This window comes from Tetranychus urticae, chromosome 2 (genome assembly GCF_039701765.1).
Source record: "Tetranychus urticae isolate SD_2017Ah chromosome 2, NJAU_TeUrti_SD_1.0, whole genome shotgun sequence".
Taxonomy (NCBI): domain Eukaryota; kingdom Metazoa; phylum Arthropoda; class Arachnida; order Trombidiformes; family Tetranychidae; genus Tetranychus; species Tetranychus urticae.
The window spans coordinates 15,273,579-15,300,184 of NC_142959.1; the positions used below are offsets into that span (position 1 = coordinate 15,273,579).

The window sequence follows — 26,606 nt, forward strand, 5'->3', positions numbered from 1 at the left end:
ACTTTACATACGTTATAGAAATTGCCTTTTTTATCATTCATTTTTGAATGATCAGTTTACTTATGAACTTAAAATAATAAAATAAATTTTTACTGATAGCAAGAGGTTTATTCATAAAATCATTTAACTGCAATTACATGGCACTTGGTAAATAGAATAAATGGGATATTTAAAAAACAATGATGTGCAAAAATTAAGATAAACAAGGTGTGATAAAGAAACAATTTTGAAATAAAAATATTAAAGATCTTGTTGAACATTTAAATGGTTGTGGTATTAAGCACTGCACATGAGGCAAGCTTCTTTGTTCTGAATAGAACAGGCGAATATTTCTTCTTCGGTTGGCCCTTCTTTAATTGGAGTCGTTTGCTTCTTTGCGTTGGTGGAGATCATCTTCTTCTTATCAACAGTAAATTGGATAGCATTTGCAGCAGGTTTACTTCGTAAGTAGTACATGCCTGTCTTAAGCCCAAGCTCCCAGCCATAGAAATGCATCGAGGTCATTTTAGCAACAGAAGGTCTTTCAAAATGAATATTTAAAGATTGACTTTGATCAATAAAAGCTCCACGTTCAGCAGCCATTTCCAGAATATTTTTTTGAGGAATTTCCCAAACAGTTCGATACAATTGCTTAATATCCTCTGGGATACCTTCAATAGCTTGAATGGAGCCTCTGTGATAAATAATCTGTTCTCTCATGTCTTCATTCCAAAGTTCTCGATCAGTCAAATCTTTGACAAGATGGTGGTTAACTACTTGAAATTCACCAGAAAGAACTCGTCGAGTATAGATGTTACTTGTATATGGTTCAATAGATTCGTTGTTCCCCAAAATCTGAGCAGTTGATGCTGTAGGCATGGGCGCTAATAACAGACTGTTTCGAAGACCATGTTTAGCAATTTTACTCTTCAGCTCTGTCCAGTCCCACAGATTAGATGGTGTTACACCCCACATATCATATTGCAAAATCCCTTTAGAAGCGGGAGATCCTGCATAAGTTTCGTAAGGTCCGAGTTCTTCAGCGAGCTCACAACTTGCTTCGAGAGCTCCATAATAGATTGTCTCAAAGATTTGGACATTCAATTTACGAGCTTCTGGGCTGTCAAATGGATATCTCATTAAAAGAAATGCGTCTGCTAAGCCTTGAACTCCTAAGCCAATAGGTCGATTCTTTTTGTTTGAATAAGAGGCTTCCTTTAGAGGATAAAAGTTGATCTCAATAATTTTGTTTAAATTTCGTGTGACCGCTTTGGTAACTTCTTTGAGTCTTGCAAAATCAAATTTTTGTTCCTCGGTAACAAATTTTTTCAAGGCTATAGAGGCAAGATTACAAACAGCAACTTCATCAGGGGCACTATATTCAACAATTTCAGTGCACAGATTTGAACACTTGATGGTTCCAAGATTTTTCTGATTGGACTTTTCATTACAATGATCTTTATAAAGCATATACGGAACACCAGTTTCCATCTGGGCATCAATGATTGCTTGCCAAAGAGCTCGAGCTTTTATTTGCTGATTGTATCTTTTTTCTTCTTCATATTTAACATAAAGCTTATTGAATTCATCTCCATAAACTTCGAATAGACCAGGACATTTGTGTGGACACATAAGACTCCACATTTCATCTTTTTTAACTCGCTCCATAAAAAGATTAGGCACCCAAAGAGCTAAAAACAAATCTCGAGCTCTCATCTCTTCTTTACCAGTGTTTTTTCTTAAGCATAGGAAATCAAAGACATCAGCATGCCAAGGCTCAATATAAATAGCATAAGCTCCTGGTCGTTTACCCCCTTGGTTGACATAACGAGCAGATTCATTAAACATTTTCAGCATAGGCACGAGACCATCAGAGAAACCATTTGTCCCTCTGATTCGGGTTCCTTTCGCTCGAATACAATGAACATTGAGACCAATTCCACCAGCATATTTAGAAATCAAATTACAATCTTTCAAAGTATCGGATATTCCTTCAATACTATCTTCCCTCATTGATAAAAGAAAACAACTAGATAGCTGAGGTCGAGGTGTACCAGCATTAAAAAGGGTAGGAGAAGCATGTGTAAACCATTTTTGAGACATTAATTCGTAGGTCTGTAAGGCTGATTCAATATCAGATCCATGAATTCCAACAGCAACTCTCATTAGCATATGTTGCGGCCTTTCAACTACTTTACCATTGATTTTAAGAAGGTATGATCTTTCCAAGGTTTTGAAACCAAAATAATCATAGCTGAAATGGAAAGAAGGATACGAAAAAACGAAAAATAAATCAATTGAAATATGAAAAACAGGATGAATACCTATAAGGTAATCCATATAAACATTTATATTAGATTTTTGACGGTTAAACTAGTTATTACCTGAAATCTCTGTCATAAATCATTGCCGAATTAAGAGTTTCAGAATTAGCCATAATAATTTTATAAGTTTCTTCCGCAATCATGGGTGAAGGAGACTGGGAATGCTCGTCGTACATACTGTAAAGTTCTTCAATAACCTCGGTGAAACTTTTCTTTGTCTCTTTATGTAAATTACTGACGGCAATACGAGCTGCTAGAATAGCATAATCGTGATGTTGAGACGTCAAACTGGCACTGATTTCAGCAGCCAAGTTGTCCAATTCGACAGTAGAGACACCAGGATATAAACCATCAATAACCTTACGAGTGATTGCTGGAGGGTCAATAAAGTCCATATTCAGTCCATAACAAAGTTTAGCCACACGAGAGGTGATCTTGTCATACATCACAGACTCTCGACGACCATTACGTTTGACGACATACATCTTGGATAAAGACATGTTTGAACAGATTTAAAGAGAATATAATATCAAGATGAAAAATAGGTTTACACAAAGTCGGTAACAAAAATCAGAACACTGAATAAACGATTATTGAATTGAGAACAAAATTGAGAAGCAAAATTCAAAAGGTTGAGCGTGGTCCTGAGAAATTACGTAAAACCACAACAAAGGATCGAAAAGCTCCTTTTAATGAAATCATAAGAAAGATCCCGCCAAAATAGCAATTCACTACCGAATGTAACTCCATCTATTTAAACTAATGTTTACTTTATTTTTGAGCGGACATTTTTTATACATTTTTTCATCAAATTCTGGTTTAATTTAATCCAATTATCTGACTAATAGTTGTTATCTAATATTTTACCGCTTAAATCTGAACACATAATTCAAGACTTAATAAGATCTTTTGAAGCTCGTGATAAAACAAGTTTGATATCGAGATGGAAAGGCTTACTCACAATGTTGTCAATGGTTTCAGTGATATTTGTAAATTCAACTCAAAGTTTCATCATAAATGTAAATTAATATTACTTACTTTGATAATTTTCAATAACAGATGATCTTTCAACTTTATTTCAACTTTATTGACCGTTTGAACAATCTATTTAAATGTCACTTTGTTTAAAGATTAAAAATAGTGTTAAAAGCGTGTGATGAACCAGTAAAGTGGCTAACAAGGTCAGAAAAATAAATACAAAGGGTTACTTGCAAAGAGTAAAGAAGAAGAGACTGCGATAAATACAAATACAATTTGTTGCTGTATAATAGCACTGGTGGTGCTAGTAGTGAGAAACACTTTCTTTTCTCTTTCCAACTTAAATATTTATCAATTTTTTTAAATTGATTAAATTGGTCAATTTTGATTAAAAAAAGAAAGAGAAAAGAAAGTGTTTCTTACTACTAGCACCACCAGTGCTATTATACAGCAACAAATCGGTATTTTATTCATCGCAGTCTCTTCTTCTTTACTCTTTGGTTACTTGTAACCTTAGACTTAAATGTGTTCACCTGAGACTTTCAACTTGCCATTAAGGTTGGCAAAAAAATCGATTAGTTTTCAATGATTTGTTGCCTTTGCCTTAAAATTGTTTGATTTGTAAACTAATCATTTTTTGCCTTGTCTATAGCTTTGTGAAAAAAAGGATGTCAAACGCGTTAAAATTGTAATGTAATTTTTTATCAAATCTCTTGCTTATTTTGAAGCAATGATATGTGAGCATCAAAATTCATTTTAATTTGTTCACATGATTCAAACACCAATGAATATTGGATTTATTGTAAGATCATCAAACTTTAATCAATTTTGTTTTATCTTCAATTTTCCTTTTTTGCTTCTTTCATCATTGCATAGCTTATTATTAATAAGTTATTGGCAATAAATTATTACAGCAGCTTAAACTGTGAATGCACAAAATATAGTTAGTAGTCTTTTCATTCCGACCAGTGAACGATAAGGTCTATTAAACTATCTCCTAATTAAGTTTATTTATTTTATTTTATCTAATAATGGGTTACTCTGTTAGTCGATCAAATGAACAATGATCAAATCAATCAAATCTTCAGTTCAACAAATCTTGATAACAAACTTGAAAAGTTGCAATTCGTAAAGAAACTACAGTTCCGTACTAACCCCATCTACTGACTGAACTTAGATAATAGTTGATAGGTGGGTTTAAAGCTGATTTACATGAAAGGCTAACCGAAAAAATTTAAATTTCAAATCTAAACTCTAGAAATATCAGTTAGTTTACTAAACACCGAAATGTAAATAGTCTTTATTTGCAACCATCTTTTTATAGTGTGTTCATTGCTGGTTTTGCTTTTAGGTTTAATGTTCATCTAACTCTAAACCTGTGATCAAAGATTCAATGTATCCATTGTTGATAATGGATACGATTAAGTTTGTTACAATTTAACACACTCAATTACCCCTGAGTGTAACAATTTACCGATAATTTAACTTAAACTACGAATAAACATTGTCAGCCTCTGAAAGCTTGGATTTGATGCTAGATAACAAAAGAGATGAAGTTGTCCATTGATCAATCACACGGTTTCACTTCTCTTCCTCATCTAATCATGTGAATTATCAGAGTTTAATTATGGTTTGCTGTGATGATCGTGTTCATTATCATTCTCATTCAATTACAATGAGTGCCTCCTAGAAAAAAAAGAAAGAGAAACAAGAGTAAGAGTAAAACTCAAAATGAAGAAAGGAATAGTAACTTTGTCTCCTAGGTAATCATGAAGACGACTTTGATTTCTAGTCATCAACTTATCCTAATTGCTGCAATCAGTTAACTCGCTACATTTTAATTCCACTTTGTTCATAAATTTCCCAACTTGATCTAATTATATTTTTTGTGGTTCAACATTATTCCAAAATCTTTCCAGCTTGAATCAACATGAACTCCTCTCTTTTCCTCCGACCAACATGTCTGAATAGACTGAACAGGTTTGTTTTTGTTTTCTATTTTTTCATTTTACTCTATTGGCTGCCAAATTCAATCTATTTTGATTGCTTGTTTGTCTGAACTGTACACCAGCTATGATTTTATGTTTATACAGTCTACGATCTTTTAATTTTGATATCAAATTCATGTTGTTTTTGTTATTTTGTTATGTTGTTGTTGAGACTGTTATGATAGACAAACGTAAAGACGTTAGAAAATGTGATTGTAATCTAATCAACTTTCTTTTGAGTTTTTTATCTATTCATTTAAAGTTGAAACACTTGTGACTTTTTTGTGAAAAAATCAAGGATTAAAAGATCAAAGTAAAAAGACATTTCGAGCATCAAAAATAAAGCTTAACAGCTGTTAATTTTCATAAAGTCATTTGAATTATTGTTCAACAAGCCATGATTTCATCCTTAGTGCCTCAAGTAACATTTCTCTTTATTTTTTTCTGCCATCAGAGTTAGAAATTATCCAACGAGTGTAAATCGATCTACTCATCATCCGGAATTATCAAAGATCTTGATTGCCAACCGAGGAGAAATCAGCTGTAGAATAGCCCGAACTGCTAAAAGAATGGGGTTGTTAACCACTGCCGTCTACTCAAATATGGATAGGGATTCAATGCACGTTTATCTCGCTGATGAAGCAATTAATCTTGGCAACTCACCCTCGGCTGATAGCTATTTAAACAAGGTACGATTAATTTCTAATAACAACAAATTAATAAAAGTTAATCTCAAATATCTATTATTTATCCAAACAATAATAAATAATTCACTCTGACTCCGAACTGTTTCATATTACTTTCAGACTAAGCTAATTGAAGCTGCCAAGCGTTGTGGAGCCCAAGCAATACATCCTGGTTATGGATTTCTTTCTGAGAATCATGAATTTGCTGATATGGTTAATTCATCAGGACTTATATTCATTGGACCTCCTGCATCTGCAATTCGAGATATGGGAATAAAGTCCATCGCTAAACACATCATGTCTCATGCAGGAGTACCAGTAGTACCAGGTTATCATGGAGAGGATCAAAGTGATGAACTTTTAATGGCAGAGGCTGAGAAAATTGGTTTCCCTATTATGATTAAAGCAATTAAAGGAGGCGGTGGAAAAGGAATGAGAATATGTCTCAGTAAAGAAGATTTCTTGACTCAGCTTGAATCTGCTCGACGAGAATCGCTGAAATCATTTGGTGATCAATCTGTTTTGATTGAAAAGTATGTCGCTAATCCAAGACACGTTGAGGTTCAAGTTTTTGCTGATCAATATGGAAACTGTGTATATTTATTTGAACGAGATTGTTCTGTTCAGCGAAGACATCAAAAAATCATCGAAGAAGCTCCAGGACCAGGAATTAGTAATGAAACACGAATGGAATTAGGTAAAGCTGCTGTTCTTGCAGCCCAAGCAGTTAATTATGTTGGAGCGGGAACTGTTGAATTCATTTATGATCCTAAGGATGGAAAGTTTTATTTCATGGAAATGAATACACGAATTCAAGTGGAACATCCGGTAACTGAAATGATTACTCGTGTTGATTTGGTTGAATGGCAAATCAGAGTTGCTCGTGGAGAGGTTTTGCCTAAAACTCAAGATGAGATTAAACTTTATGGTCATTCATTGGAGGCAAGAATTTACGCAGAGGATCCAGATAATAATTTCATGCCTGGTGCAGGTAAATTAGGTAAAATATTGCTTCCTGAAGACGAAGAAAATGTACGAATTGAAATGGGTGTTCGAAGTGGTGATGAAGTTTCAGTTCATTATGATCCCATGATTGCCAAACTAGTAGTTTGGGCTCCTGATCGTAGTTCAGCATTAACTAAACTCCGTTCATCATTAAGTAAATTTAACTTATCTGGTTTGAAAACCAATATAAACTTTCTCCATCGTTTGGCCTCTCATCCTGAGTTTGCCAAAGGTAATGTTCATACTGACTTCATTAAAGATTTCGAAAATACGCTATTTACCAAAACTGAAATACCTGCTGATATAGTTGGGATAACTGCTGTTGCTTTATTTGCGTCAAAATCTCAAGATGAATTAAAGGCAAGCCCAATTGCTGCTGATGCTTTCAGATTGCATAAAACAATGCCTTCACAAAAGTCTTTCACTCTTCTTTACAACGACAAAAAATATAATTCCATAATCAAGAAACTTGGACCCGAAGAATACTCAGTTTCCATAAATGGATCATCATTCTGGCCAGTCAAAGCAAAATTTGATCCAAATACTCATCAATTAATAGTTGAAGATGACGGCCTGAGCAAAAAATATCAATTTTTACAATCAAATGATAGTCAAATTGCTCTCTTCACTTCAGATCAAGGAGGATATAATTTTGAAATCGAAACAAAAGCTCATTATCGATCAATTGGATCAGCAGATGCTGCTGATGGGGCTTCGGGTTTAACTGCTCCTATGCCTGGAGTAATTGAAAAAATACTGGTTTCAGAAGGTGATACAGTTGAACCAGGAACACCTTTGGTTGTAATGATGGCTATGAAAATGGAACACGTTATCAAAGCGAGTGTAAAGTCTAAAATCGAAAAGATTTTATTCAAACCTGGTGATAATGTTCAAAAAGGTGCTCGACTGGTTCAATTAAAGAGCTTAGATCAACAAGAAAATTAATGAACATTCCAAGACAAAATTATTTTGCAACTTGGTGGCTAGAATTTTTTATATCTAATAAAAAGCAAGAAACTAAGGAGTATTAGTTTTTTGCCTTTCATCTTCACATGATTCTTGGAAATCTGATAATCGTTTCATCAGAGTTTTGAATTGGATTGGCATTTGCAGCAATAATGATCAAGTTTAAAATGACTCGACAAATTCATTTCTCATTCTCATTGAAATTAAGTAAATCTGTTTGGACCGGATAATTATAAAAATTTCAAATTTTGAGAAGCCATGTGGAATATTTAGAAAAATAAAATACAAATCTTTGTTTTGTAAAATCTTTTATAAACAATTTGAAATCATTATTCTGTAAGCATTAAAATGAGTTTTTATAGTAATGATTAAGTCTAAGTCAGTAAAACGGAATTTAAATATTTTGCAAAGTAAAAATGAAAAATAGTTTCGATAATCAATCACAATATTATCTGTTAGAATCAAATTTTTCTTGGTTAAGTTTGATTTCCTTTGTAAATCACAATAAAATATAACACATTTAACATTGATATAATGGGCTAAGAAAACTAAGTTTGCACAAAAATCGTAATATTTTTACGCAGAGAAAGTTCAATCACGCATTAATTTTTTCACCAACAATGGGCACAGTTTTGATTAGCTCCAAAAAATCATTTAATTAATCTAGTTTTGACTAGAGATTTGATGAGTCGAACTATTGAAGATGCGTGTAAAATATAAAACCTTGTCCGCACTTAGTTTGCTTAGCTTATAATCCATGATAATCTTTGTATCCCGATATCATTCAATAATACTGTTTATGCTTTAAATCAAATAATCGTAGTTATTATTCATGTTTCAATTATCACGAGTCGTGATATCCATGTGGAATCAACATCAGATCTGGTCGTTTTAGCTTTGTTGCAGCTGCATTAATCTTATTCGGTTTGATCTGTGGTTTAGGAATAAGATCATTTTTGATAAAATTAGAGAACTTTTCCCATTCTTTGAGTCTAACTGGCCAATCAGTAAGTAGATCAATGTCATCTTGCACATCGTCAATAACAAACTCATCGTAAATTGTTTTAATTGGTTCAGTAGATGATTGCTGGTTGTTGTTTGATTGCATTTCCGATTCATCTTCACCATCCTCAGATTTTATCTCAATTATAGATGAACTTAACGTTTGATTGCATTTGGGACAACCAAGGGAGCGAACTTCATCTGGTAAACAATTAATATGAAAAGAATGACAGTGAAAGACAATTAAATCATCATTCATAGAATCAAATCTTCTATTACAAAGTCCACAAGTGATTGTTATAGTAAAAGCTTGTTTTGAAAGAGCAACATAAGTCGATAATGCTTTATATAGTTGACTTTTAATCAAATCATTATAATTTGATAGCAAAGTCGCTTCATAATTGTAGGCATCCAACATTGAAGTCAACAAGTAACGAATTTTGGAAAATTGACCGATCGAACCGCTGTCAGTAATCGATGATTGTAAAATCCAAGTCAACAAAGTTAACATAGAAATGTATGCCATCATGACATTGAATAGATTGTTGCACAAATCGATTGAAGATGATCGATAATTTTTAAAAGTCTTTTCAGTCATTTCGTGAAAACGTGTAACCCTTTCGAGAACTGGGGACCACAAAAATTCTCGATCTTCCGAAGTTAATAATTTTTCTGAGCATCTTTTAGAAAATTGAATGAGATGATCAAATTGCTCAAGTATTGATTCAATGATAGTTTGTGTATTTTCATTTCCATCACTATCATTTTTTAGATCAGAAATGGAAGCTAAATTGTTGTCCAATCTGTTTAACAGTAGTTCTAATGCTTCAGCATATTTACCCTCTTTTTCGTAGAGGATAGCTTTAGCTGAATTATTATCCGCTTTAGTGCAAATTTGAAGAGCCACTTTGGGTCGATAAGTTGAAGTTGTTTGTAGGAAACGGGCAGCTTCATCTGGTTCGTATTTACACAACAATTCAATGTATCTTTCATGGATCCAAGGTTCAAATAGAATTGAACATTTGTCAATTAAAGGTAGACCCTTATTATCTACATTATTCAATTGATCACAAGTCAATAAACATTTTAAAACTCGCATCAAATAGATTGGTTTAGATTCAAGAGAATTGAGGAGATTCTCTAAGTCACTGGTTCGAACAAAATACTCTAAAAGTAATGTTGTTGCTTGCTTTTCATCAATCTCAATCAAATGTCCAATATTTTCCCAGATACATTTTAGAAATGGAACCTTCTCTTCGTTTAAAGACATTACGCGGGCAATCAATTTGAACACCTCCTTCTGTCAAATAAAAGAAAAAGTATTGAGTAATCGCTTGTAAAAAGTGGTGATTTGACGACATACTTGTAAATAATCATCAGATAGATAACAGAGGAGTATTTCAGGAAATTGTTTACGATGCCAATAAATATGTTCACAGACTTGAAAGCTAATCATTAAATAAAAAAAGAGTTAGTCGTTTAAAATATGATTGAATAAACATGAATGTTTGATGGTCAGAGCCTTACAATTTAGCTTTCTCAGCAGATGCCAATATTCTGTCAATCATGATCGCGTTCACTTTATCAGAAGTGACTAGTTGCATTAGTGCTTGTTGACGCTCTTCCAAGCTTCCTTGGTCTGCAGTTTCTGTCAAAGATTCAACAATCTGTAAAATAAAAGAAATTATTAGTGAAGGCTCAACAATCTGTATACAAATGTCGATATAATTTTGATTACTGACCTGATTGACTAATTCATCGCTCATTTTGATGTAACTTCTTGGTTTAGCAACCATTCTTGCTAAGAATATAAACAAAGAGCTGATTTGGGTCGGCGTGAAACCACAGCTTTCAGTCATCACATGAATCAAAACTTCAGTTAAACTAAGTCCATCGACGCTGTAAATTTAATTGAGACCAATGTAAGTCGACTTTTGCACCAAAAGTTTGAACAATAACATATTTACCCATCGAATTCATCCTTATCCATCGCTAAAGCTAGAACATTAAGGAAATCCTTGCCATCAAATAAAAGCAATGCTTTTAAATTTGGATAAAAAATACAATCCAATACTTCATCAGATTTTTCAGAGGTCGATGGATTTTTAAATCTAATGAGAAGCTTAATGGTTTCCTGTCTCACTTGAGCACGCATTGATTCGGGAATATCTCCTCCGTGAAATTTACGCCCTGTGAGACAACAGCTAATGTAAAGTAAAATACTGTTGCCCAAATCGATGTCTTGTTTAGTTAGATCTTCATTATTTAACAGCTTAGGCGATATTATTTTCAGCAAAGTTTCCAATGGAGTCGTATAGTCTTTGAAAGCTTCATTGTAAATGTATATTAATCCCCGATGTAACTGATGTGATCGACAAATAGTTGTGACTTGATGAATATCCAGACAACCAATTGACAAACAAATAATGATGGATTCGAGTGAGCTGTAATTACGCCTTTTATCATATAAATCGACCAAATCTTTGGCAATTGCTGGAGGTATTGAGGGAAGTGATCCTTTGATTATATGACTTTTCAAGGAATCAAGGTAAATTTGACTAGCAATTGTATTTGATTTACATCTCTCATAAATTGTTCCCCAAAGAACTTTTAGATCATTGATTGTCAGAGAAGCTTGAATAGTCGAAGCAATGGCTGAAGATAGCTCCTTATATCTTATTGGAATGGTATAGCTTAAAGACAAAGGACTAATAAGATAATCTAAATACTCGTCAATGAGTAAGACAATTTTTTCTGCAACAATCAATTTGCGTTGATCTCGATTTCCAAATAAACCAATAATAGATTTAGAGTCTCCTTTGTAAATGGATAAAGCAAGCTTTAATGCTTCTGCATATTTTTCCAGTGAAACTAACCAATCAATTCGTCCTTCCCAAGAACGTAATGAATATAGCACCATTAATTCTCGGCCTAATAGTAGTAGTTGACTAGGTGAAAAATGCGATGACGTCGAACTTGTAGTTACTATTGAATTATAACACGCTCTGTGACCAACAGCTGCCATTGCACCGCTAACTTTACCATCTATGTGAGTTCCTTCGAAAAATTCAGTTGAAAATGTTAACTGAACAGGATTAATATCAATTATACTGATTTCATTTCCTGATTTTACGTCAATAACATGAATATTCAAATGTTTATCGACAGTGGCAATAATCTTTGAGGTCAACCAAAACATATTTGTCAAAGTGTAGTCCAAGTTGAACCGTTTCAGAAAAACAAAAGTCAATTCTCGGCCGTTTTTAACTAAAATCTAAAATGATTGAAAAATAACGAAAATTGAGTAATCCTTTCAATTTTTAACATTTCTTAAACTATTAATATTTTATACATAAACATATACAGCTGCTTGTTTTATATTTACCTGATAAATACTGAACACTTTTCCACGACCGAATGTAAGAACAGGATCAAGAACTTTATCATTTGATGTTGTTTGGATTGAGACAAATTTCCAGTTAATTACAGGAGGTGCTTTAGGATCAGCCTGGCAGAAATAATAGAGTTATTTTCAGAAGTTTTCGCAAATAAATATTAATAGTTTAAACAGATTGCTAACCTCTAGTGAATGATAAAAATGCACAGTTGGTGATGGCAAAAGTGAAATGACAATGACTTTGGTTACTGTAGCTAAAGTGATAAGGCAGAGGTTGTTAAGAGATGCGAATCGATGCTGGAGATTTAGTGGAATAATTAAAGTTTCAAGGTGTAGAACTTCTCCTCGACTAGAAAATAAAAATAAAAACAGGTAAGTTTCGTTCAATAGTTTTTTTACAACTGTATAAAAACTCACCTTCCAGAAAAAATGCAAATAGGTTCAAGTGATTTGGATCGTTTTCTTACCCATAATTGAAAAACTGATCCTCCAGTATTACTGAAGACCATTAAATCAGGTTCAGAAGTAAACTAAGAACGTTATATTAGATGAATGTCCGAGTAGTTAAAATGCACAACCAAAAACAAACCTTGAGAAGCAAAGGAGTAGCATGATGACAATCTTCATCTGACAGTGATGTTATAAGTTGACCATTTTCGAGACTCCATAATCCAAGAGATCCTTTTGCATAACCGGCAACTAAGCGCGTTGAATCGGATCGAATGGCAATACTAGTAACAGCGTCAGTCAAATCTTCTTTTCTTAAACACCATCTCATTACTTGCTGTTTATCTGAATTTGATAAATTGAACAAATATTAAAGATTTGAGAAATAAATTTGAAAAGTAAATGCTGAGTCGTAATTACCAAAACAGAAAATAATTCCATGAGCTGTTCCTACAGCAATATAAATTTGACTAACTGTTAAGCAAGTTGCCACTCCTGCATCCGTCTTTTGGACATATGCAGCTCGTAACTGAGATGATATACTTTTCAAGACAATCACTTTAACAGTGTCATCTTGATCAAGAGGTTCTCCTTTGGTTTTGTCATCATCAAGATCTTTGATGGTGTCACAATCAGTATCTCCATTTTCTGAGTTTTCATTTTTAAAATCTGAATCATCGGGAATTGCGTTACTTTCCTATGAGTCAAAAGAAAAATATGAAACGAAATTAATTGAAAATGTTCCTATTTTGAAGAAGTTGCTTTCAACAAGATTATTTTGACAGCTTACCTGACTTATTATACTGCGACTCGGTGATTGAGCTGCCAAGGAGGATGAATAGTGATCAAGATTATCGAGGAGCTGTTAAATTTAAGAGTAAGAGTACATTTGAAATCAAGCCAGACTTTAAAAAACAACACAAAAAGATAGACTCACATCATTATCAAGAGAAACGTCAACAGATGATGAAGAATACGAAGGATCAGTCATCAGTCAATGCTTTTTAACAAATGGTAGAGATAATACACCAAGGTGAATTATAAACGTGAGCCACCAATTAAAGGAATAGAAATGTCACAGGAAATAATTGACTAGGGAATAATTAATTAGTAAAATAAATTACAAATAAATTATAATTGAAAAATGATTGCTGGTATCATATGTTCGTTTGTTTTGATTTTATGAGTAACAAAATATCAGCTGCTGAAGCGCCAATCTTAAACTCAAAAAGATTTGCCAAATTTTCAATTTCCCATTTTGAATAAGATGAAAACTTCGATATTCCTATTTTAATTTGATAATAATTTTCAGACTAAAATTAATTATTAATCAAGTCAATGAAACCATTCAAAAAGCATAGATTGCTTTATTTTAAGTCGATCATACACTTTGACTTAAGTGAACAATTTTCTCTAGGCAGTAGAGTTGCTTGGTATTGAAAATTTATCTGTAGCAGGTTATCGATAATTTTTGCGTGATTGTAGAGCCTCAATTTAAGAAATTTCAGAAATAGATTAATAATGAATAATTTTGAAGTTAATAGCAGAAATTTAAACATAAAAATTGTTTAATCAAAAAACATAAGATTGTTAAAACTATGCCGAAAACCAATTCTTGACAGCAGCTGGGTGGAACTCAATAAAAAGCTTCTTTCACGCAAGATGACTGACAATCATTCCGTGACATTGTGAGTGACCAGAGAGTTTCAGCCCAGAGATCCTCAGATTCGCTATTCGAAAGCCGGCATTCAATGTTTGACATCCATAGGCTTCGCATGCTATTTTCAATTTAAAATTTCTATTGAATATTCAATAAATGAGAAATAGTTGAAAAAAATACAAAATTCGTGTAAACTCAGATGTTAGTCACTTGATGAATGTAACATTTCATCTATCAATTTGATTTGATCAAATTTGATCAACTTGATTTCAAACAAAACAAACATAAATCGATAGGAACAAAGTTTTTACCTAAATTTCGATTTAATTTACTTTTTATAACATATTTTGATTACATTATATGAATGTGTATTAATCATGATTAACTGATCAATAACAGTTGAAATGAGCAAATCAAAATAAAAGAGCGAAAATGAATTATATTGAACAAATTGCAGGAGAAAACATTAGAAATATTGAATGTAGATATTGAAGGAAGAGAAATGAGGAAGAGGTAAAACCCAGGAGAATGGGCAGTAATTTAATCAAAACTAAATCATTTTCGACTTGGATTTGTTTGCAGTTCATTTTCAATGTCATAAGATTGAACTGGCCAATGAAGGCTGATGAAAAGTACATAGATCCATGAGCCGATGATTCCTCCTATGTGAGTTGCTACGATTGGAACCCAAAAGTAATTGTAATTTCGGACTCTGTATAGAAGGAGAAAATTGTTTTATCAATTAATTTTTGGTTGCAAAAAAAGGATTCAATTAGAAGATGGAATGAAAAACTATTCATATTGTCCACTGATTTTCATGGATTGACAAAATTTCCCATTGTATTGACAATAACATTGCTGTTTATTTTACTGAAATCTTTGTTTCTTCAGAATGTTTTGACTTGAAGTTTCCTTAACCTCAACTACAGTAAATTCACACTTATTTTGACCAAAAAAACAGCGCCGTCTATTATACTGCCAATAGTAAGACGAGAGTACTATTTAAGTTATCCTAGCACTGTTTATGCTAGGGCTAAAGCTCTGATACCAATAGATGGCTCTGATTTTTTGGTCAAAATAAGTGTGAATTTACTGTATTAACCTTCAATTTCAATTATACTATTATCAGTATTAATTTATTAGGGTTAACAGTATTTGTTTGTAATTTACTAATCAGCAGTAGATAAACAACAATTAATGATGTTAATTAGAATTAAGTGAAGATGAGAGAAACTGTATCCGAAAGATCAATAATTGACACATCAGTGAAACAGTTGATAATGGGTTGATTAAATACTGTCAATGAAAGGAAAACGGTGCAAAATTATTAGATTGCTTAGGAAGTAACTTGCTTTGCTAATTATCTGTAACAATAGTCCAAAGACCAGTTCATATTTGAATGGAAGCCTATCACAATTACAGTCGCTATTACAGCCATGCAGTTTGCTATTAATTCATACAATTTGCAAGAATTTGAAACGGTTAAACTCGAAATTATCTTGAGGTTGGAGAGCAAACAAAAGATACGAGAATGTTGTAATTATTAAAGTGTTGGATAAAATCTGATCAACGTTCATCATCTGAAACAAAAGATATGAAACAAATCAAGAATATTGGACCAGGTTTTCACCATAAGAAAATGCAAAAAGAAATGAGAAGATGTAATCGACTAGAGATTTGACACAAGATTGGTATCACAATGGTTAGATGATTAGCCGACAATCAATTAATGGTAAAGCTAACATCTTAAGAGCTGGAAGTGCATTACATCACTGCATCTAGTAGTTATTCAAGTAATTAGCAGAAATTAGAGCATGAGAAGTTGTATATTCTGGATTAAATGCACATCAGTAAACAATCACAATCTAACACCATTTCATTTTTAATAATCATCATTTGAAACAATGATTTGCTAAAGAAGATGGTAAAAAGGCTCAAAACTTACGAGAAAACTTCACCACCATAGCCAACAATAGATGATAATAGTCTTGGACCCAGATCACGAGCAGGATTGACTGGAGCCCCACAATTGTAGCCAAAAGCGAAAGCCATTAATGTCAAGTCAGCAACCCCGATAGCAATAGGAATTAATCCTTTTGGACAATCCATATTTCGATCATCCGTAATAGCTTGAATTAATAGAAGGAAAAATCCAACACAAACAACCTAAAAAAACGAAAATGAAAATGAAAAAGAAAATGAAATGATTGACAGCAACAGAAGAGAAAGTAAAACAATAACAATCAACTAATCATCATTTTTACCTTTCTTTCTAATCATCTTCAACTCGAGTAACATTAAAAAAATAAATTATATTAACCTGATCAAGGAAACAAGTTCCAATGGAAACATTTGGATTAGGAAGAGTACCGAAAATTGCTGCTGTACCATTGACTCCAAGAGTTTGCAGCTGATCACCGAAATGAGCTTTGATGGATTCATGGTAAACAAGGTAAGTAACTAAAGCACCAAAAAAAGCGCCAATGTATTGTGCAGCAAAATAATAAGGAACTTTAATCCATGACAATTTTCCAATTGTCGCCATTCCTAAAGTAACTGCTGGGTTAACATGTCCACCTGCAAAAGTATCAATTTGTATCAGATCGATATCAGATTCAATAAATTAATCAATAACCGATACACGTTTGGCAAAATCTTATTTTGCCTTGGTTTATAATTTTGAGTGTTTTTCTTATTCTATTGATTGAGTGTCTATTGTTTATTTTTAATTTAACCAGTTTTGAATTGATTCTTATAAATTATGTGAAAAGTTTATTATGACATCAGGCGCTAATCGTTAAATAAATGGAATCGATTCTTATGTAAGTTAGTTTTTGTTTTTGTTTAAAGAAAATTCTTGTTATTTTTGCCAAGAAATGTTTCTCACATCAACTCATATCTTTTTTTTGGATTGACGTTTCAGCAAATTTGGTTCAATAATTAATTACCTGAGACACCACCACATACGTAAATTGCGGCTGTTAAAGCTAGGCCCCAGCCCCATGGACCTATTGCTCCAGCAACAGCTCCGCTTTTGGAAACGGTTGTTGCTGCATTGACGGAACATCCAATTGTCTGTGAAGGAAGAAAACAGCAAAGAATAACAGTTTAATCAATTTAATATAATCACTCATATCACTTGATGACTGACTGATGGAGTGAGTCGAGTTGAGTTGAAGTCTCTTATCCCAAAGCTAACCCGCTAATTATGACACTTTGCCAAAATTGAAATGTGAATCATAGACTTGCTGTTGTAAAAACTCACACATCTTACCATTGCACAAAAATGCTAAAACAAGAAAGATTCTATTCAGATACCAATTTAAGATTATTGAGCTGAATTGATTAATGATTAATGATGGTTTGCCATTTTAGGCATCATCAAGTGTGAATCGAATCAATTCTTCAAAGGATCCAATTGATTATTCAAGTCAACGGACTAAACCTCATCAGACTTACAGTGATAGACATTATGCATCAATCAAACAATTTTGATGATCAAAGTTGCTTTTGAATACATGTTCCAAGTCAATCATCAATTCCTCAACAGATCAGTTAATAATTAAACTGAACAATTCAGATTAACGCTTATATCTTATTTTAAATAAAAATCATTGCCAATGATATTATTTTATTTTTAATATTATAACATGAATTGACAGACAAGTAATAAATAATAGAACTATTGGAGAAAAAGAAGCGAAAAAAGAGCAGTTTGGCATTTCATGATTAATCACGATGATTAAATTGCCACAGCTATTGGAGCTAAGTTAATTAATCAAAATTTCGTGTTTCCTAGTTTATCCTGTTAACCTGTTAAACCACCGAGAATACAGTTACAGAATTTCTAATACTTGTCCTAATTGAATCGGAAATCCATTGCAATTTTTCCTAAACCCAAAATATAATACAAAATGGTTAACCATCACATTATATTAATATTTACACAACCCAGAGAGATAATCAACTAACAAACAAACAATATCGATACAAAATTTACCTTGGACTCGTTAAATTGTAAATAAAAACAGTTTCATTCAGACAAGTGATCACTCGTCGGTAAATGGATTGAGACTTTAAATAAGCTTTCAATGTAAACCTAAATTGTAATCTAAATTTGGTTCGAAGTAAAAGTCATAAGTTATAACAGCAACAGCTTAAATATAATGCATTAAGACAATATAAAAATGAGACACTTCTCTATTCATAAGCTACTTGAGATTAAATTGTATTAAATTACAGTTATTTTCACGCATTATTAACTAATTGGTTACAATTTGATGGATTAAATGTTCAATCGGTTTACCATTATAACTAAGCTTGCAATTACAATTGTTGATTGACTGAATTAGATTGATTTTTGAGATTTCAATGGTATTACTGGTAATTAATATCTAATCACGAGAAGTTGATTTTAAAAGAGTTTATTTGAAAATAAATGACAGTTGGAAGCAACAAGTTGACCCATTAATCTGATCAAATTGTAATTGTAAAATCGACTCAACATTTCTCAATCATTTTACTATTATTTAGATGGATTAATCTTAATACAGATAGATTTAGTACATTAGTTATGGCAATATCAATGTTTAAACAATAAAAGGTAAACTCACTGTTAGGACAAAAGTTCCTAGAAGTTCGGCCAGAAATTCCCTCAGAACTGGGCTCGTAATTTTCAAGTTGACCATGTTTGAGATTTAATTTTTAAAGATGAACAAACTAACGTGAATGAATAATCAATAACCAGGGAATACAAAAAAGGAATAATTGACTGAATAATGTACAGAAAAAAATCAAAATAAGCAAATGTTGAAAAGCTTGAAAGGTTTGCAATGAAAATGAGATGAAAAAATGATGATCGGATAAAATGAAATAACAAACTCCATTGTAACTTATGGATGAGAGGGAGACACCATTTAACTCACATCATCATCATCATCATCATCATCTTTCAGCTTTATTCTTTCCTTTTCTCTGTCTTTTTTCACTCCATTTTACTGATGAAGATCACAATTACAGTTGAGCTCTTTCGATGTATTTACTTTAAGGTGATGTAAACCTTTGGATGAGTTGAGTTTTTCCAGTGAATAAAGATGAGTTAATTGTTTCTGAAGATGGTGAGGATGATGTAGAGTGGAGATGTAGATGCAAGATGATGAGTAAAAATTAGCAAGAAAAAAGCGCGTTCCACTGATGCTAATAATTTGTTACTTGGCTTCACTTTCACTTTCCTCCTTTTTACTGTATTTCTGTAAATTTACTGTTTTTCCTTCCAACCTTAACGGTATTTTTAATTTGCTTTTTGTTTTCATTATCTTATTTATTCTGGGTAACCCTATTTGGGACTAACCGTAACTTGAGCTTTCATCAGAATCTACAGTTATCAACATTGTTGATCAACAATAAGTACAACAAGGTTTTTTCTTGGTAATTTTGATACACATTAACCCCTCAAAAGTTGCATGGATAGAGACGAGGCAACTGTTTCTTTAAGGCATTTTTGTGGCACTCTTTGGCAAATGGTCCGTTACTCCGACTATTGAGGGTTTGGATGTATTTTACATTTTAATAAAAAGCACATATTGCAGTGGATGTTTTTTATCAAACCAGAAGGTAAAGGTGTTCACAATATTATTGCTTCCACTTGTGTTTACTGTGGATGGGAAATGCTTGATATTTGTCTTATTTTTCAATGTTTTTAGAGTTAATTCATCATGAGCAAACAATGAATTTGGATAATTTTAAGCTCAACTCATTAAAGATTTTGATTTTTCTTAATTGAAGTGGATTCACAATATTTGTGCACGATCTTTGTTTCAAGAGTTGTTTTAAGAGGACATTTTATTATTATATGAATTTATTTCAGCAAATCAACAAATAGAGGAAGAGATTGGGTTAAAACTAATTCAAGAATTTGAAAATACAAAGTTCTGAGTTAAACGGAGAAACAATTTTGAACAACAGTAATTTATTAGATAACAGGGGAAAGAGAAGAGGTTGAATAACGTGTTTTAGATTCATTTCTAGCAATAATTTGTTTAACTGGAAGCGGATAAATTACAATAAACATCAACTTGAATTGTTAAAATTTTTCAACCAATCAACAATGATTTTTAGCATGAGATCCCATCCGAAAGTTCATCAAGTTAATTGACTTATCCAAGGCAATGTAAAGATAACACGGATCAAAGTCAAGCGAGTAAACTGGACTATTTTCACGGCCTCCGTAATACATTTGGACACAATGTTTGGCCCTTCTTTTGTCCCAAAGGCGAACAACTCCGTGACGACAAGTGCCCGACAAAATGGTAACCCAATGATCGGTTGCTAGACAATAGATTGCCGAGTCGTGAGGATCTTCCCATTTAAGGACACATTTTCCACCGGGACTGCGAAGATCCCAGAGACGGATAAGAGTATCATAGCCACAAGAGAGAAGCGTATTGGAGTCTTCCCATTGGATTCCGAGGACTCCGGCTCCATGACGATGTTCATCGTTAAGAGTACCAATCATACGGTTACCAAGAACATCAAAAATGAAAATTGTTTTATCAATGGCACATCCAGCTGAACCAATTGCTACCCAATCTCGTTCTTGGCTGCAAGAAACAGAGAGAACTCGGTCACCAATTCCAATGGACTGTGAACATGTTAATGAGCAATTGTAGGGTGATTCATTTTTAACATCGGAATCGCTATTGAAATGTCCTCCTTCGAAATCTAATTTCCAAATTTTAGCATTCCTATCCTTTGAACCAGTTACCATAAATCTTTGATGAAGACAGTCAATGGAGTTGATAACAGATGAATGTGCTTTGTATTTGATTGATAAAAGCTTTCCAGAATGTTTATTACAAACAGTTAAAGTACCATCCAAGCTTCCCGTGGCAATGAAATTATTGGTGACTTTAAATTTCAAAATATCTTCTTGGTGATATGAAAATTTCATTGATGGACACGACTTGATCCGTCCATCTTTTAACCGTTGAAATTTACAAAGAGTGTTTCCTCGAGTAACCCAAAGATTTTTCGAGTCAATGGACAACCATGGAATTAATCTGAAAAAGTAAGAACAAAAAAGGTCATTAAAAGAAAGGTTTACCAAAATTTTAAAGATCAAATGAAGAAACAAAAAATGAAAAATATGATTAAATTGGCTAATGTTGCTAGATGATCAAGATTCACATAAAGTTGATACAATGAAAAGGAAATGGCCAAATCATTGCCGATCTTGAGCCCTTTGTACAGGATAGAGAAACATGAAAATTGATAATTATCAAAATGATAATAATCACAATTACAATTACAAGCACAAAAGCGCAAACATTTGCATCTTCATTGTTTAAAATGACGGAAGTCACAATGAGTTTAGTGTCTTCTTTTTTGAATGTTACATGTGTTTGTGACTATGAGTAATTCAGGTCCAACAAAAATGATTAATATATGAGTAATTTAATGAAATATGATAAATTAATTAAAATTAAAGAACACATTGTTAATCATATTTAACATAATGTGGTAACAATAATCTTAATATTCTCATGATGGACTCTCGCGCGCGTTTGCCTTCACAATACTGAACATTTCAACTGTCATGCTCAAAAAAATCGTGCTGACATTAGGTCCTAAAATGTGACTCACGAAAGGCTGTAAAGGTGAGATGTAAGTGAGAGGCAAGGTAAGGCAATTGAATTGAGTGAGTTCGCTGATTAACCAAGCGAGGCCAGTTTTTAAGAGCAACAAAAGTCATTTTGAAAAACAAAACAACAAGTGAACATCATCTTCATTGAATAGCATCACCATCAGTTGAAAATTTCATCTTTTCCTGTTTTCATTGATTCAATTTGTAACAATATTTTTTTCCTTCATGTTTCAACAAAATCATCTGATATATTGATCTGAAGACATCAATTATTTCGAGCTGCAGTTCTTTTGTATTTTAGCATTGAATCAGAAATCTTTTAGTAAAATAAGCAATTGTGAATCGACATTCAAAGATGCCAAGGAAAAGTGTCATCTCTAATTTATCTTTCATTTATTTAACTACTTGTTGCCTGATTGTCATCCTCAGTGTTAAATTATCTTCAGCCTTTCCAAGCGGTGCTCCAGCCGATGCCTGTGAAAATTTGACCCCTCGACATACAGGAGCAAAAGCAATAACTGACCATTCTCCATACACTTTGAAAGCAATTTCGGGAAATTATGGTTATCCATCATCAACTGATCAAGGAATCAAAGGTGAGAACAATAAACTTATCCTGTTTCAATTTTCAATTTTAAAGTAAAATAAAAAAATGAAGGCAAGATATTTATGAAAATGAGACTGGAATAATTTCTGATGAAAATCGCAAGCATTTTTGATAAGCAAAAATTAGTGATTAGTCAACTTGACCAGGAATTGTATTCTAATGTAAATTTTAAAAATTGTTTCACCAACAGTTCGAATTGATGGTCCGCCTTTCAAAGGATTTTTCGTGGTTGCCGTTGATGCTAAAACAGGAGAGCGAGTTGGTAAATGGGCTAAATTGAAAGGTAAGTGATCGTAATTTTTGATGTAAACTAAAATGGTTGAATTGATCAATTGAGAAGTTGCGCCAAAGTTGAAGGTAACATTTAGTTGGGTCTGAAAGCAACTCTAACAAGGTGACCTAACAATAAGTCTAACAAATTGTTGTGGTAGTTGCTGTCATCCTTTGTTTATTAGTAATTAAATTAAATGTGTACAAAAAGGAAAAATTTACTCAACAACAATAATTTGCTTTTCCGCTTTAATTGTTCTAAAATGTGTTCTCATTAAAATCTGAGGTCAGCATCTTCCGGTCATTTTCCTTGAATCTTCTGAATTGTTGTCACTTTCCTTTACTGTTACTTCAAGTTAAATGCAAATCTGTTTAACAATAAAAGTTAACTAATTCATGTCAATTTGCAAAGAAAGATTGACTAAAGTGAATTGGAATATAAAAAATGGTTATCGGATGGTTATCCATTGAAAAATCAAATGGTAAAGTTAATTAAGAAAAATTAAAGACTCAAGTTGAACTTTTTGTACCACCACAAAAGGAACCATTTACCGATTGCTGAATAAAGCAAACCTAAAGGCAAAACTAATCATTAGTGATGATCATAATTAACAGTTTTAATTCATTGATACATGAAAATGAGAATCGATATTTCCCATTTTGTTCAACTTTTGTTTCAAATATACAGAAGCCACCTTTAAGCAATTGATTATCACCGTCAATTTAGCAATAATCATTATCAATTTAGTGGTGAAATATAATGAATAACCATTTAAGATAGACAATGATTAACAATTGGTTGAAAGAAGCCTAATTTGAATCAACAAAATTCAAATTTAGAATGCAAAAATTGGCCAATTTTTAGTGTAAAACAATAAACATTATAAAAATCAATTAATTTGTCAGCTGGCAAATGCTTAAAGACACAATTTAGATGATTTGATATCATTTAATAGAGAGAAAGTAATAAAAATGTTGAATTTAGTGTTCATTTGTATGAAAAGGAATCATTAGGAATGAAAAGTGTCACTCAAAAAGACAATTGATTGAAATTAAAGTGAAAGAATATTGATTCTAATTGATATCTATATTTGACTGTCTCTAAATATTTAGGAACCAATACTATTGATGCTTGCTCTGGGATAACTCATACTGATAATAAGCGTAAAAAGTCAGCCACACTCTTATGGATTCCCCCTGAAAGTGGCTCTGGTGGAATCAGTTTCATGTAAGTTTACTCATTGATTTAATACTTTGATAGTTTGTAAATATCAAGTGAATTGGGTCAATTTGTTTAATCATGAATTGATTCAATGTTTTCAACTTGAAACATTTCAAGAGCAAATTTTTGTTGGCAAAACAAATGTCTCAAATTGAAATTTTGGGAAACATTTGTTTCAACAATGATTAAAGGTAAAGGTGTTTTGGTGGTTCATCAATTTTTAGCCAAGATCAAGATTGTCCCTAATTTTTGATCCGTAAACATTAACATGATAATATCTGTTGAGTGAGAAAAGAAATGAATCAATTTGAAACCTTGAAAATTGGCTGATTAACGATGCTTTGTAAAGTTACCACCAAGACATATTGTTAATCTTAATTGGAATGGACAATTTAATCATTTGTTTATTTTTGTCTCTTTCTTTTCCCATTCAGAGCGACTGTTGTTAAATCATTTTCTGAATATTATACACCAATAACGTCCGAAGCTGATGAAAAATGAAATTTGATAAAATCAAATATTCATCACAATTAATATTTTTACTCCTTTCTTCCCTGTTTCCAGTAAACCTAAATCGCTCATCCAATCATTGTAATTTTGTATCATAATGCACACAATTAAATAAAAAAATTTGATTAGATTTAATTTAATGTATGGCCGAATCCAGGAGTCGTCATTAATTGCAGGTTGTTTGGCAATTGTAAACATGAGTGATTAGATTTGATGAGTACAGTGTGAAAGGTAATTGTCGCTATTTTGCAGATCTGACAAAAGACAAATTATCAATAATCAAGAATTTTTTTGCTTTCATATTAACCTTATGAGTGACAATATGTCGTTATTACAACAAATTGATCAGTCAATAAAAATGTATGCTAACCAGTTTTAATGGTGAGATAATTTGCGCCTGATAATCAGTAAAATTTAGCTCAACTATAAGGTCAGCATTTGTTTAACCATCGATAACCAACAATTAACCTTTAATGATAATTGATAGTCAACTCAATTGATTAGGAAAAGTCCGAAATGAAAGGTTGTGCAAACAATTTCAACTTGTTACCAAACATTAAGTGTCTATCTGAATCTGTCGACTTGATGATAATGAGAGTTTTGGGCAAGTTTAAAGGTAAATAAAAGATGAAGAAATTTCTTTTTCAAAAATAAGGCCATTTCCTTGTGAAAAAGATTCGCAGAATATCAGTTGAAATTTTGATCAACCAATTCAATAAAAGGGGAGAATTTTAGACGATTAAATATGACTTACGGTTTCTTATTCTGAATAAGAGCTGTTTCTTGGAAGATACCGCGTTTCCATCGAGATTCAATAACACATTTATCCCGATTTGTTAAATCAACAATGGATTTGGATGAAAATACGTCAGAAATACAATTAGTTGTCAATGCATTGGTAGCCTTTGAACGCCAAACGTAGTCATCGTTGACTATAATCATGTAAAGTCTACTGCATGTTCCAGATAAAGCTGCAAAGATGAGGTGAGATACAATAGAAAGATGTTATGGATTAATTTGATGATGAAATATTTCCAAAAATTACAGGCAAAATTATGCATTATTTTCAAGCAGATGGATTTACCCGAAAGAGTTTGGATGTTACAGTATGAGAGAATCCGATAAATTATTTCAGTTGGTAGCCATTCAAGAGATATTGATGGTGGTGGTGCTGATGATGATGAGCTTTCATGATCAAAAGAGTCCGTTTTTGTTGCCTGTGAATCATCAGGTTTATCTTTTTCCTCGCATTCTAAGTTAAACCAGTCATTGTACATAGTTGAAGTTGAATGATATCTAACAGGTTCAATGCTACTTCCATGATTATTGAATAAATCCATTGGAGCCACCTTAGATGGTAATCAGTGAATGTCCTATTCAATGTTGAGTACAAAAATCGAGATAATAATAAAGATGACGATGAGGATGATAAAAATTTCGGCAAGGAAAACAAGAGTAGAGAATTATTAACCAAGGTTGACTGATGAGATTCACTATGCTTGTGAATCAACCCTGGAATACAAGAGATATCAAATAATGATGATTTGTTGTTCTGTTGAATACTGGTTAATCTCATAGTTAGTTAAAAAATTACACTTTAAAAGAAAGAAATTAGAAATTGAAAGCCATCGTTGGAAACATTTTGTAAAAACAATTCAATATGCCTCAATAAAAGTGTAAACATTAAATTTCAACTGTATTCATCATGGTTACAGAGATATGCTAATAGACATGCCTATCGCTATGGGCTTCAGTAACCCGCCAATATCAAAAAATAATAAAAGCTTAACGATTGTAAATGATCCAGAAAAATTGCTTTGAACTTTTCATTCCCATCTATCATAATTTGATATCATATTTTGGAAGATTATATATAAATCAAGATTACAATGATACAAAAAAACTGAAATTAATATAAACGTA

General features: G+C 32.4%; 6 protein-coding genes and 2 long non-coding RNA genes across 11 annotated transcripts; 3 read left to right on the top strand and 5 right to left on the bottom strand.

Moving 5' to 3' along the window:
* Nucleotides 1–86: 86 nt before the first annotated feature.
* LOC149093971 (ribonucleoside-diphosphate reductase large subunit-like) lies at nt 87–3,492 on the bottom strand. 3 transcript variants are annotated; one of them, XM_089267130.1, is made up of 3 exons: nt 3,342–3,492; nt 2,364–2,788; nt 87–2,233 (listed from the first exon to the last, which is right to left on the bottom strand). In XM_089267130.1, exons 2-3 carry the CDS (start codon nt 2,786–2,788, stop codon nt 277–279), a joined length of 2,382 nt encoding a protein of 793 aa, XP_089123256.1. In that variant the 5' UTR covers nt 3,342–3,492; the 3' UTR covers nt 87–276. The 3 variants fall into 3 exon arrangements, with proteins under 3 accessions (XP_089123256.1, XP_089123257.1, XP_089123255.1); XM_089267131.1 differs by lacking the exon at nt 3,342–3,492 and adding an exon at nt 3,265–3,331; XM_089267129.1 differs by lacking the exon at nt 3,342–3,492 and having other exon boundaries at nt 2,364–2,984.
* Nucleotides 3,493–4,237: 745 nt separating this feature from the next.
* Mccc1 (Methylcrotonoyl-CoA carboxylase 1) lies at nt 4,238–8,291 on the top strand. Of its 2 annotated transcripts, XM_089267132.1 has the most exons (4): nt 4,238–4,472; nt 5,201–5,261; nt 5,724–5,958; nt 6,076–8,291. In XM_089267132.1, exons 2-4 carry the CDS (start codon nt 5,212–5,214, stop codon nt 7,903–7,905), a joined length of 2,115 nt encoding a protein of 704 aa, XP_089123258.1. In that variant the 5' UTR covers nt 4,238–4,472; nt 5,201–5,211; the 3' UTR covers nt 7,906–8,291. The 2 variants fall into 2 exon arrangements, with proteins under 2 accessions (XP_089123258.1, XP_025016075.1); XM_025160307.2 differs by lacking the exon at nt 4,238–4,472 and having other exon boundaries at nt 5,037–5,261.
* On the bottom strand, nt 8,218–14,026 carry Vps8 (vacuolar protein sorting 8). The gene is made up of 12 exons (XM_015930869.3): nt 13,710–14,026; nt 13,563–13,634; nt 13,193–13,469; nt 12,915–13,117; nt 12,743–12,855; nt 12,509–12,674; nt 12,314–12,436; nt 10,896–12,202; nt 10,671–10,827; nt 10,456–10,595; nt 10,292–10,376; nt 8,218–10,228 (listed from the first exon to the last, which is right to left on the bottom strand). Exons 1-12 carry the CDS (start codon nt 13,761–13,763, stop codon nt 8,771–8,773), a joined length of 4,155 nt encoding a protein of 1,384 aa, XP_015786355.1. The 5' UTR covers nt 13,764–14,026; the 3' UTR covers nt 8,218–8,770.
* Nucleotides 14,027–14,736: 710 nt separating this feature from the next.
* On the bottom strand, nt 14,737–19,270 carry LOC107369881 (aquaporin-9). Its single transcript, XM_015937854.3, has 5 exons — nt 19,046–19,270; nt 17,381–17,507; nt 16,753–17,009; nt 16,378–16,598; nt 14,737–15,144 (listed from the first exon to the last, which is right to left on the bottom strand). The coding sequence occupies exons 1-5, from the start codon at nt 19,118–19,120 to the stop codon at nt 14,988–14,990; spliced, it is 837 nt and encodes a 278-aa protein (XP_015793340.1). The 5' UTR covers nt 19,121–19,270; the 3' UTR covers nt 14,737–14,987.
* Nucleotides 16,940–18,056, top strand: LOC149093972 (uncharacterized). The gene is made up of 2 exons (XR_016198468.1): nt 16,940–17,254; nt 17,356–18,056. It is a non-coding gene; the product is annotated as an uncharacterized LOC149093972 (long non-coding RNA).
* Nucleotides 19,271–20,255: 985 nt separating the features above from the next.
* On the bottom strand, nt 20,256–26,355 carry LOC107369012 (F-box/WD repeat-containing protein 4). Its single transcript, XM_015936939.3, has 3 exons — nt 25,768–26,355; nt 25,438–25,654; nt 20,256–21,490 (listed from the first exon to the last, which is right to left on the bottom strand). The coding sequence occupies exons 1-3, from the start codon at nt 26,021–26,023 to the stop codon at nt 20,533–20,535; spliced, it is 1,431 nt and encodes a 476-aa protein (XP_015792425.1). The 5' UTR covers nt 26,024–26,355; the 3' UTR covers nt 20,256–20,532.
* On the top strand, nt 22,153–24,818 carry LOC149093973 (defense protein l(2)34Fc-like). The gene is made up of 4 exons (XM_089267136.1): nt 22,153–22,670; nt 22,872–22,964; nt 24,065–24,179; nt 24,608–24,818. The coding sequence occupies exons 1-4, from the start codon at nt 22,430–22,432 to the stop codon at nt 24,672–24,674; spliced, it is 516 nt and encodes a 171-aa protein (XP_089123262.1). The 5' UTR covers nt 22,153–22,429; the 3' UTR covers nt 24,675–24,818.
* Nucleotides 24,791–25,162, bottom strand: LOC149093974 (uncharacterized). Its single transcript, XR_016198470.1, has 2 exons — nt 25,054–25,162; nt 24,791–24,937 (listed from the first exon to the last, which is right to left on the bottom strand). It is a non-coding gene; the product is annotated as an uncharacterized LOC149093974 (long non-coding RNA).
* Nucleotides 26,356–26,606: the final 251 nt, after the last annotated feature.

Excerpts from the sequence above, each read along its gene's own strand:
- Mccc1 (XM_089267132.1), top strand. The coding sequence starts at position 5,212 with ATGAACTCCTCTCTTTTCCTCCGACCAACATGTCTGAATAGACTGAAC. Across the intron at positions 5,262-5,723 it reads TGTCTGAATAGACTGAACAG|AGTTAGAAATTATCCAACGA; the intron begins GTTTGTTTTTGT and ends TTCTGCCATCAG. Across the intron at positions 5,959-6,075 it reads CTGATAGCTATTTAAACAAG|ACTAAGCTAATTGAAGCTGC; the intron begins GTACGATTAATT and ends TATTACTTTCAG.
- LOC107369881 (XM_015937854.3), bottom strand. The coding sequence starts at position 19,120 with ATGGTCAACTTGAAAATTACGAGCCCAGTTCTGAGGGAATTTCTGGCC. Across the intron at positions 17,508-19,045 it reads TAGGAACTTTTGTCCTAACA|ACAATTGGATGTTCCGTCAA; the intron begins GTGAGTTTACCT and ends CTTCCTTCACAG. Across the intron at positions 16,599-16,752 it reads GAACTTGTTTCCTTGATCAG|GTTGTTTGTGTTGGATTTTT; the intron begins GTTAATATAATT and ends TCGTTTTTTTAG.
- LOC107369012 (XM_015936939.3), bottom strand. The coding sequence starts at position 26,023 with ATGGATTTATTCAATAATCATGGAAGTAGCATTGAACCTGTTAGATAT. Across the intron at positions 25,655-25,767 it reads TAACATCCAAACTCTTTCGG|CTTTATCTGGAACATGCAGT; the intron begins GTAAATCCATCT and ends TCATCTTTGCAG. Across the intron at positions 21,491-25,437 it reads CTTATTCAGAATAAGAAACC|ATTAATTCCATGGTTGTCCA; the intron begins GTAAGTCATATT and ends TTACTTTTTCAG.
- Vps8 (XM_015930869.3), bottom strand. The coding sequence starts at position 13,763 with ATGACTGATCCTTCGTATTCTTCATCATCTGTTGACGTTTCTCTTGAT. Across the intron at positions 13,470-13,562 it reads GTCGCAGTATAATAAGTCAG|GAAAGTAACGCAATTCCCGA; the intron begins GTAAGCTGTCAA and ends TTTGACTCATAG. Across the intron at positions 10,229-10,291 it reads TATCTGATGATTATTTACAA|AAGGAGGTGTTCAAATTGAT; the intron begins GTATGTCGTCAA and ends TTTATTTGACAG.
- LOC149093973 (XM_089267136.1), top strand. The coding sequence starts at position 22,430 with ATGCCAAGGAAAAGTGTCATCTCTAATTTATCTTTCATTTATTTAACT. Across the intron at positions 22,671-22,871 it reads AACTGATCAAGGAATCAAAG|TTCGAATTGATGGTCCGCCT; the intron begins GTGAGAACAATA and ends TTTCACCAACAG. Across the intron at positions 22,965-24,064 it reads TAAATGGGCTAAATTGAAAG|GAACCAATACTATTGATGCT; the intron begins GTAAGTGATCGT and ends CTAAATATTTAG.
- LOC149093971 (XM_089267129.1), bottom strand. The coding sequence starts at position 2,803 with ATGTCTTTATCCAAGATGTATGTCGTCAAACGTAATGGTCGTCGAGAG. Across the intron at positions 2,234-2,363 it reads ATTTATGACAGAGATTTCAG|CTATGATTATTTTGGTTTCA; the intron begins GTAATAACTAGT and ends TTTCCATTTCAG.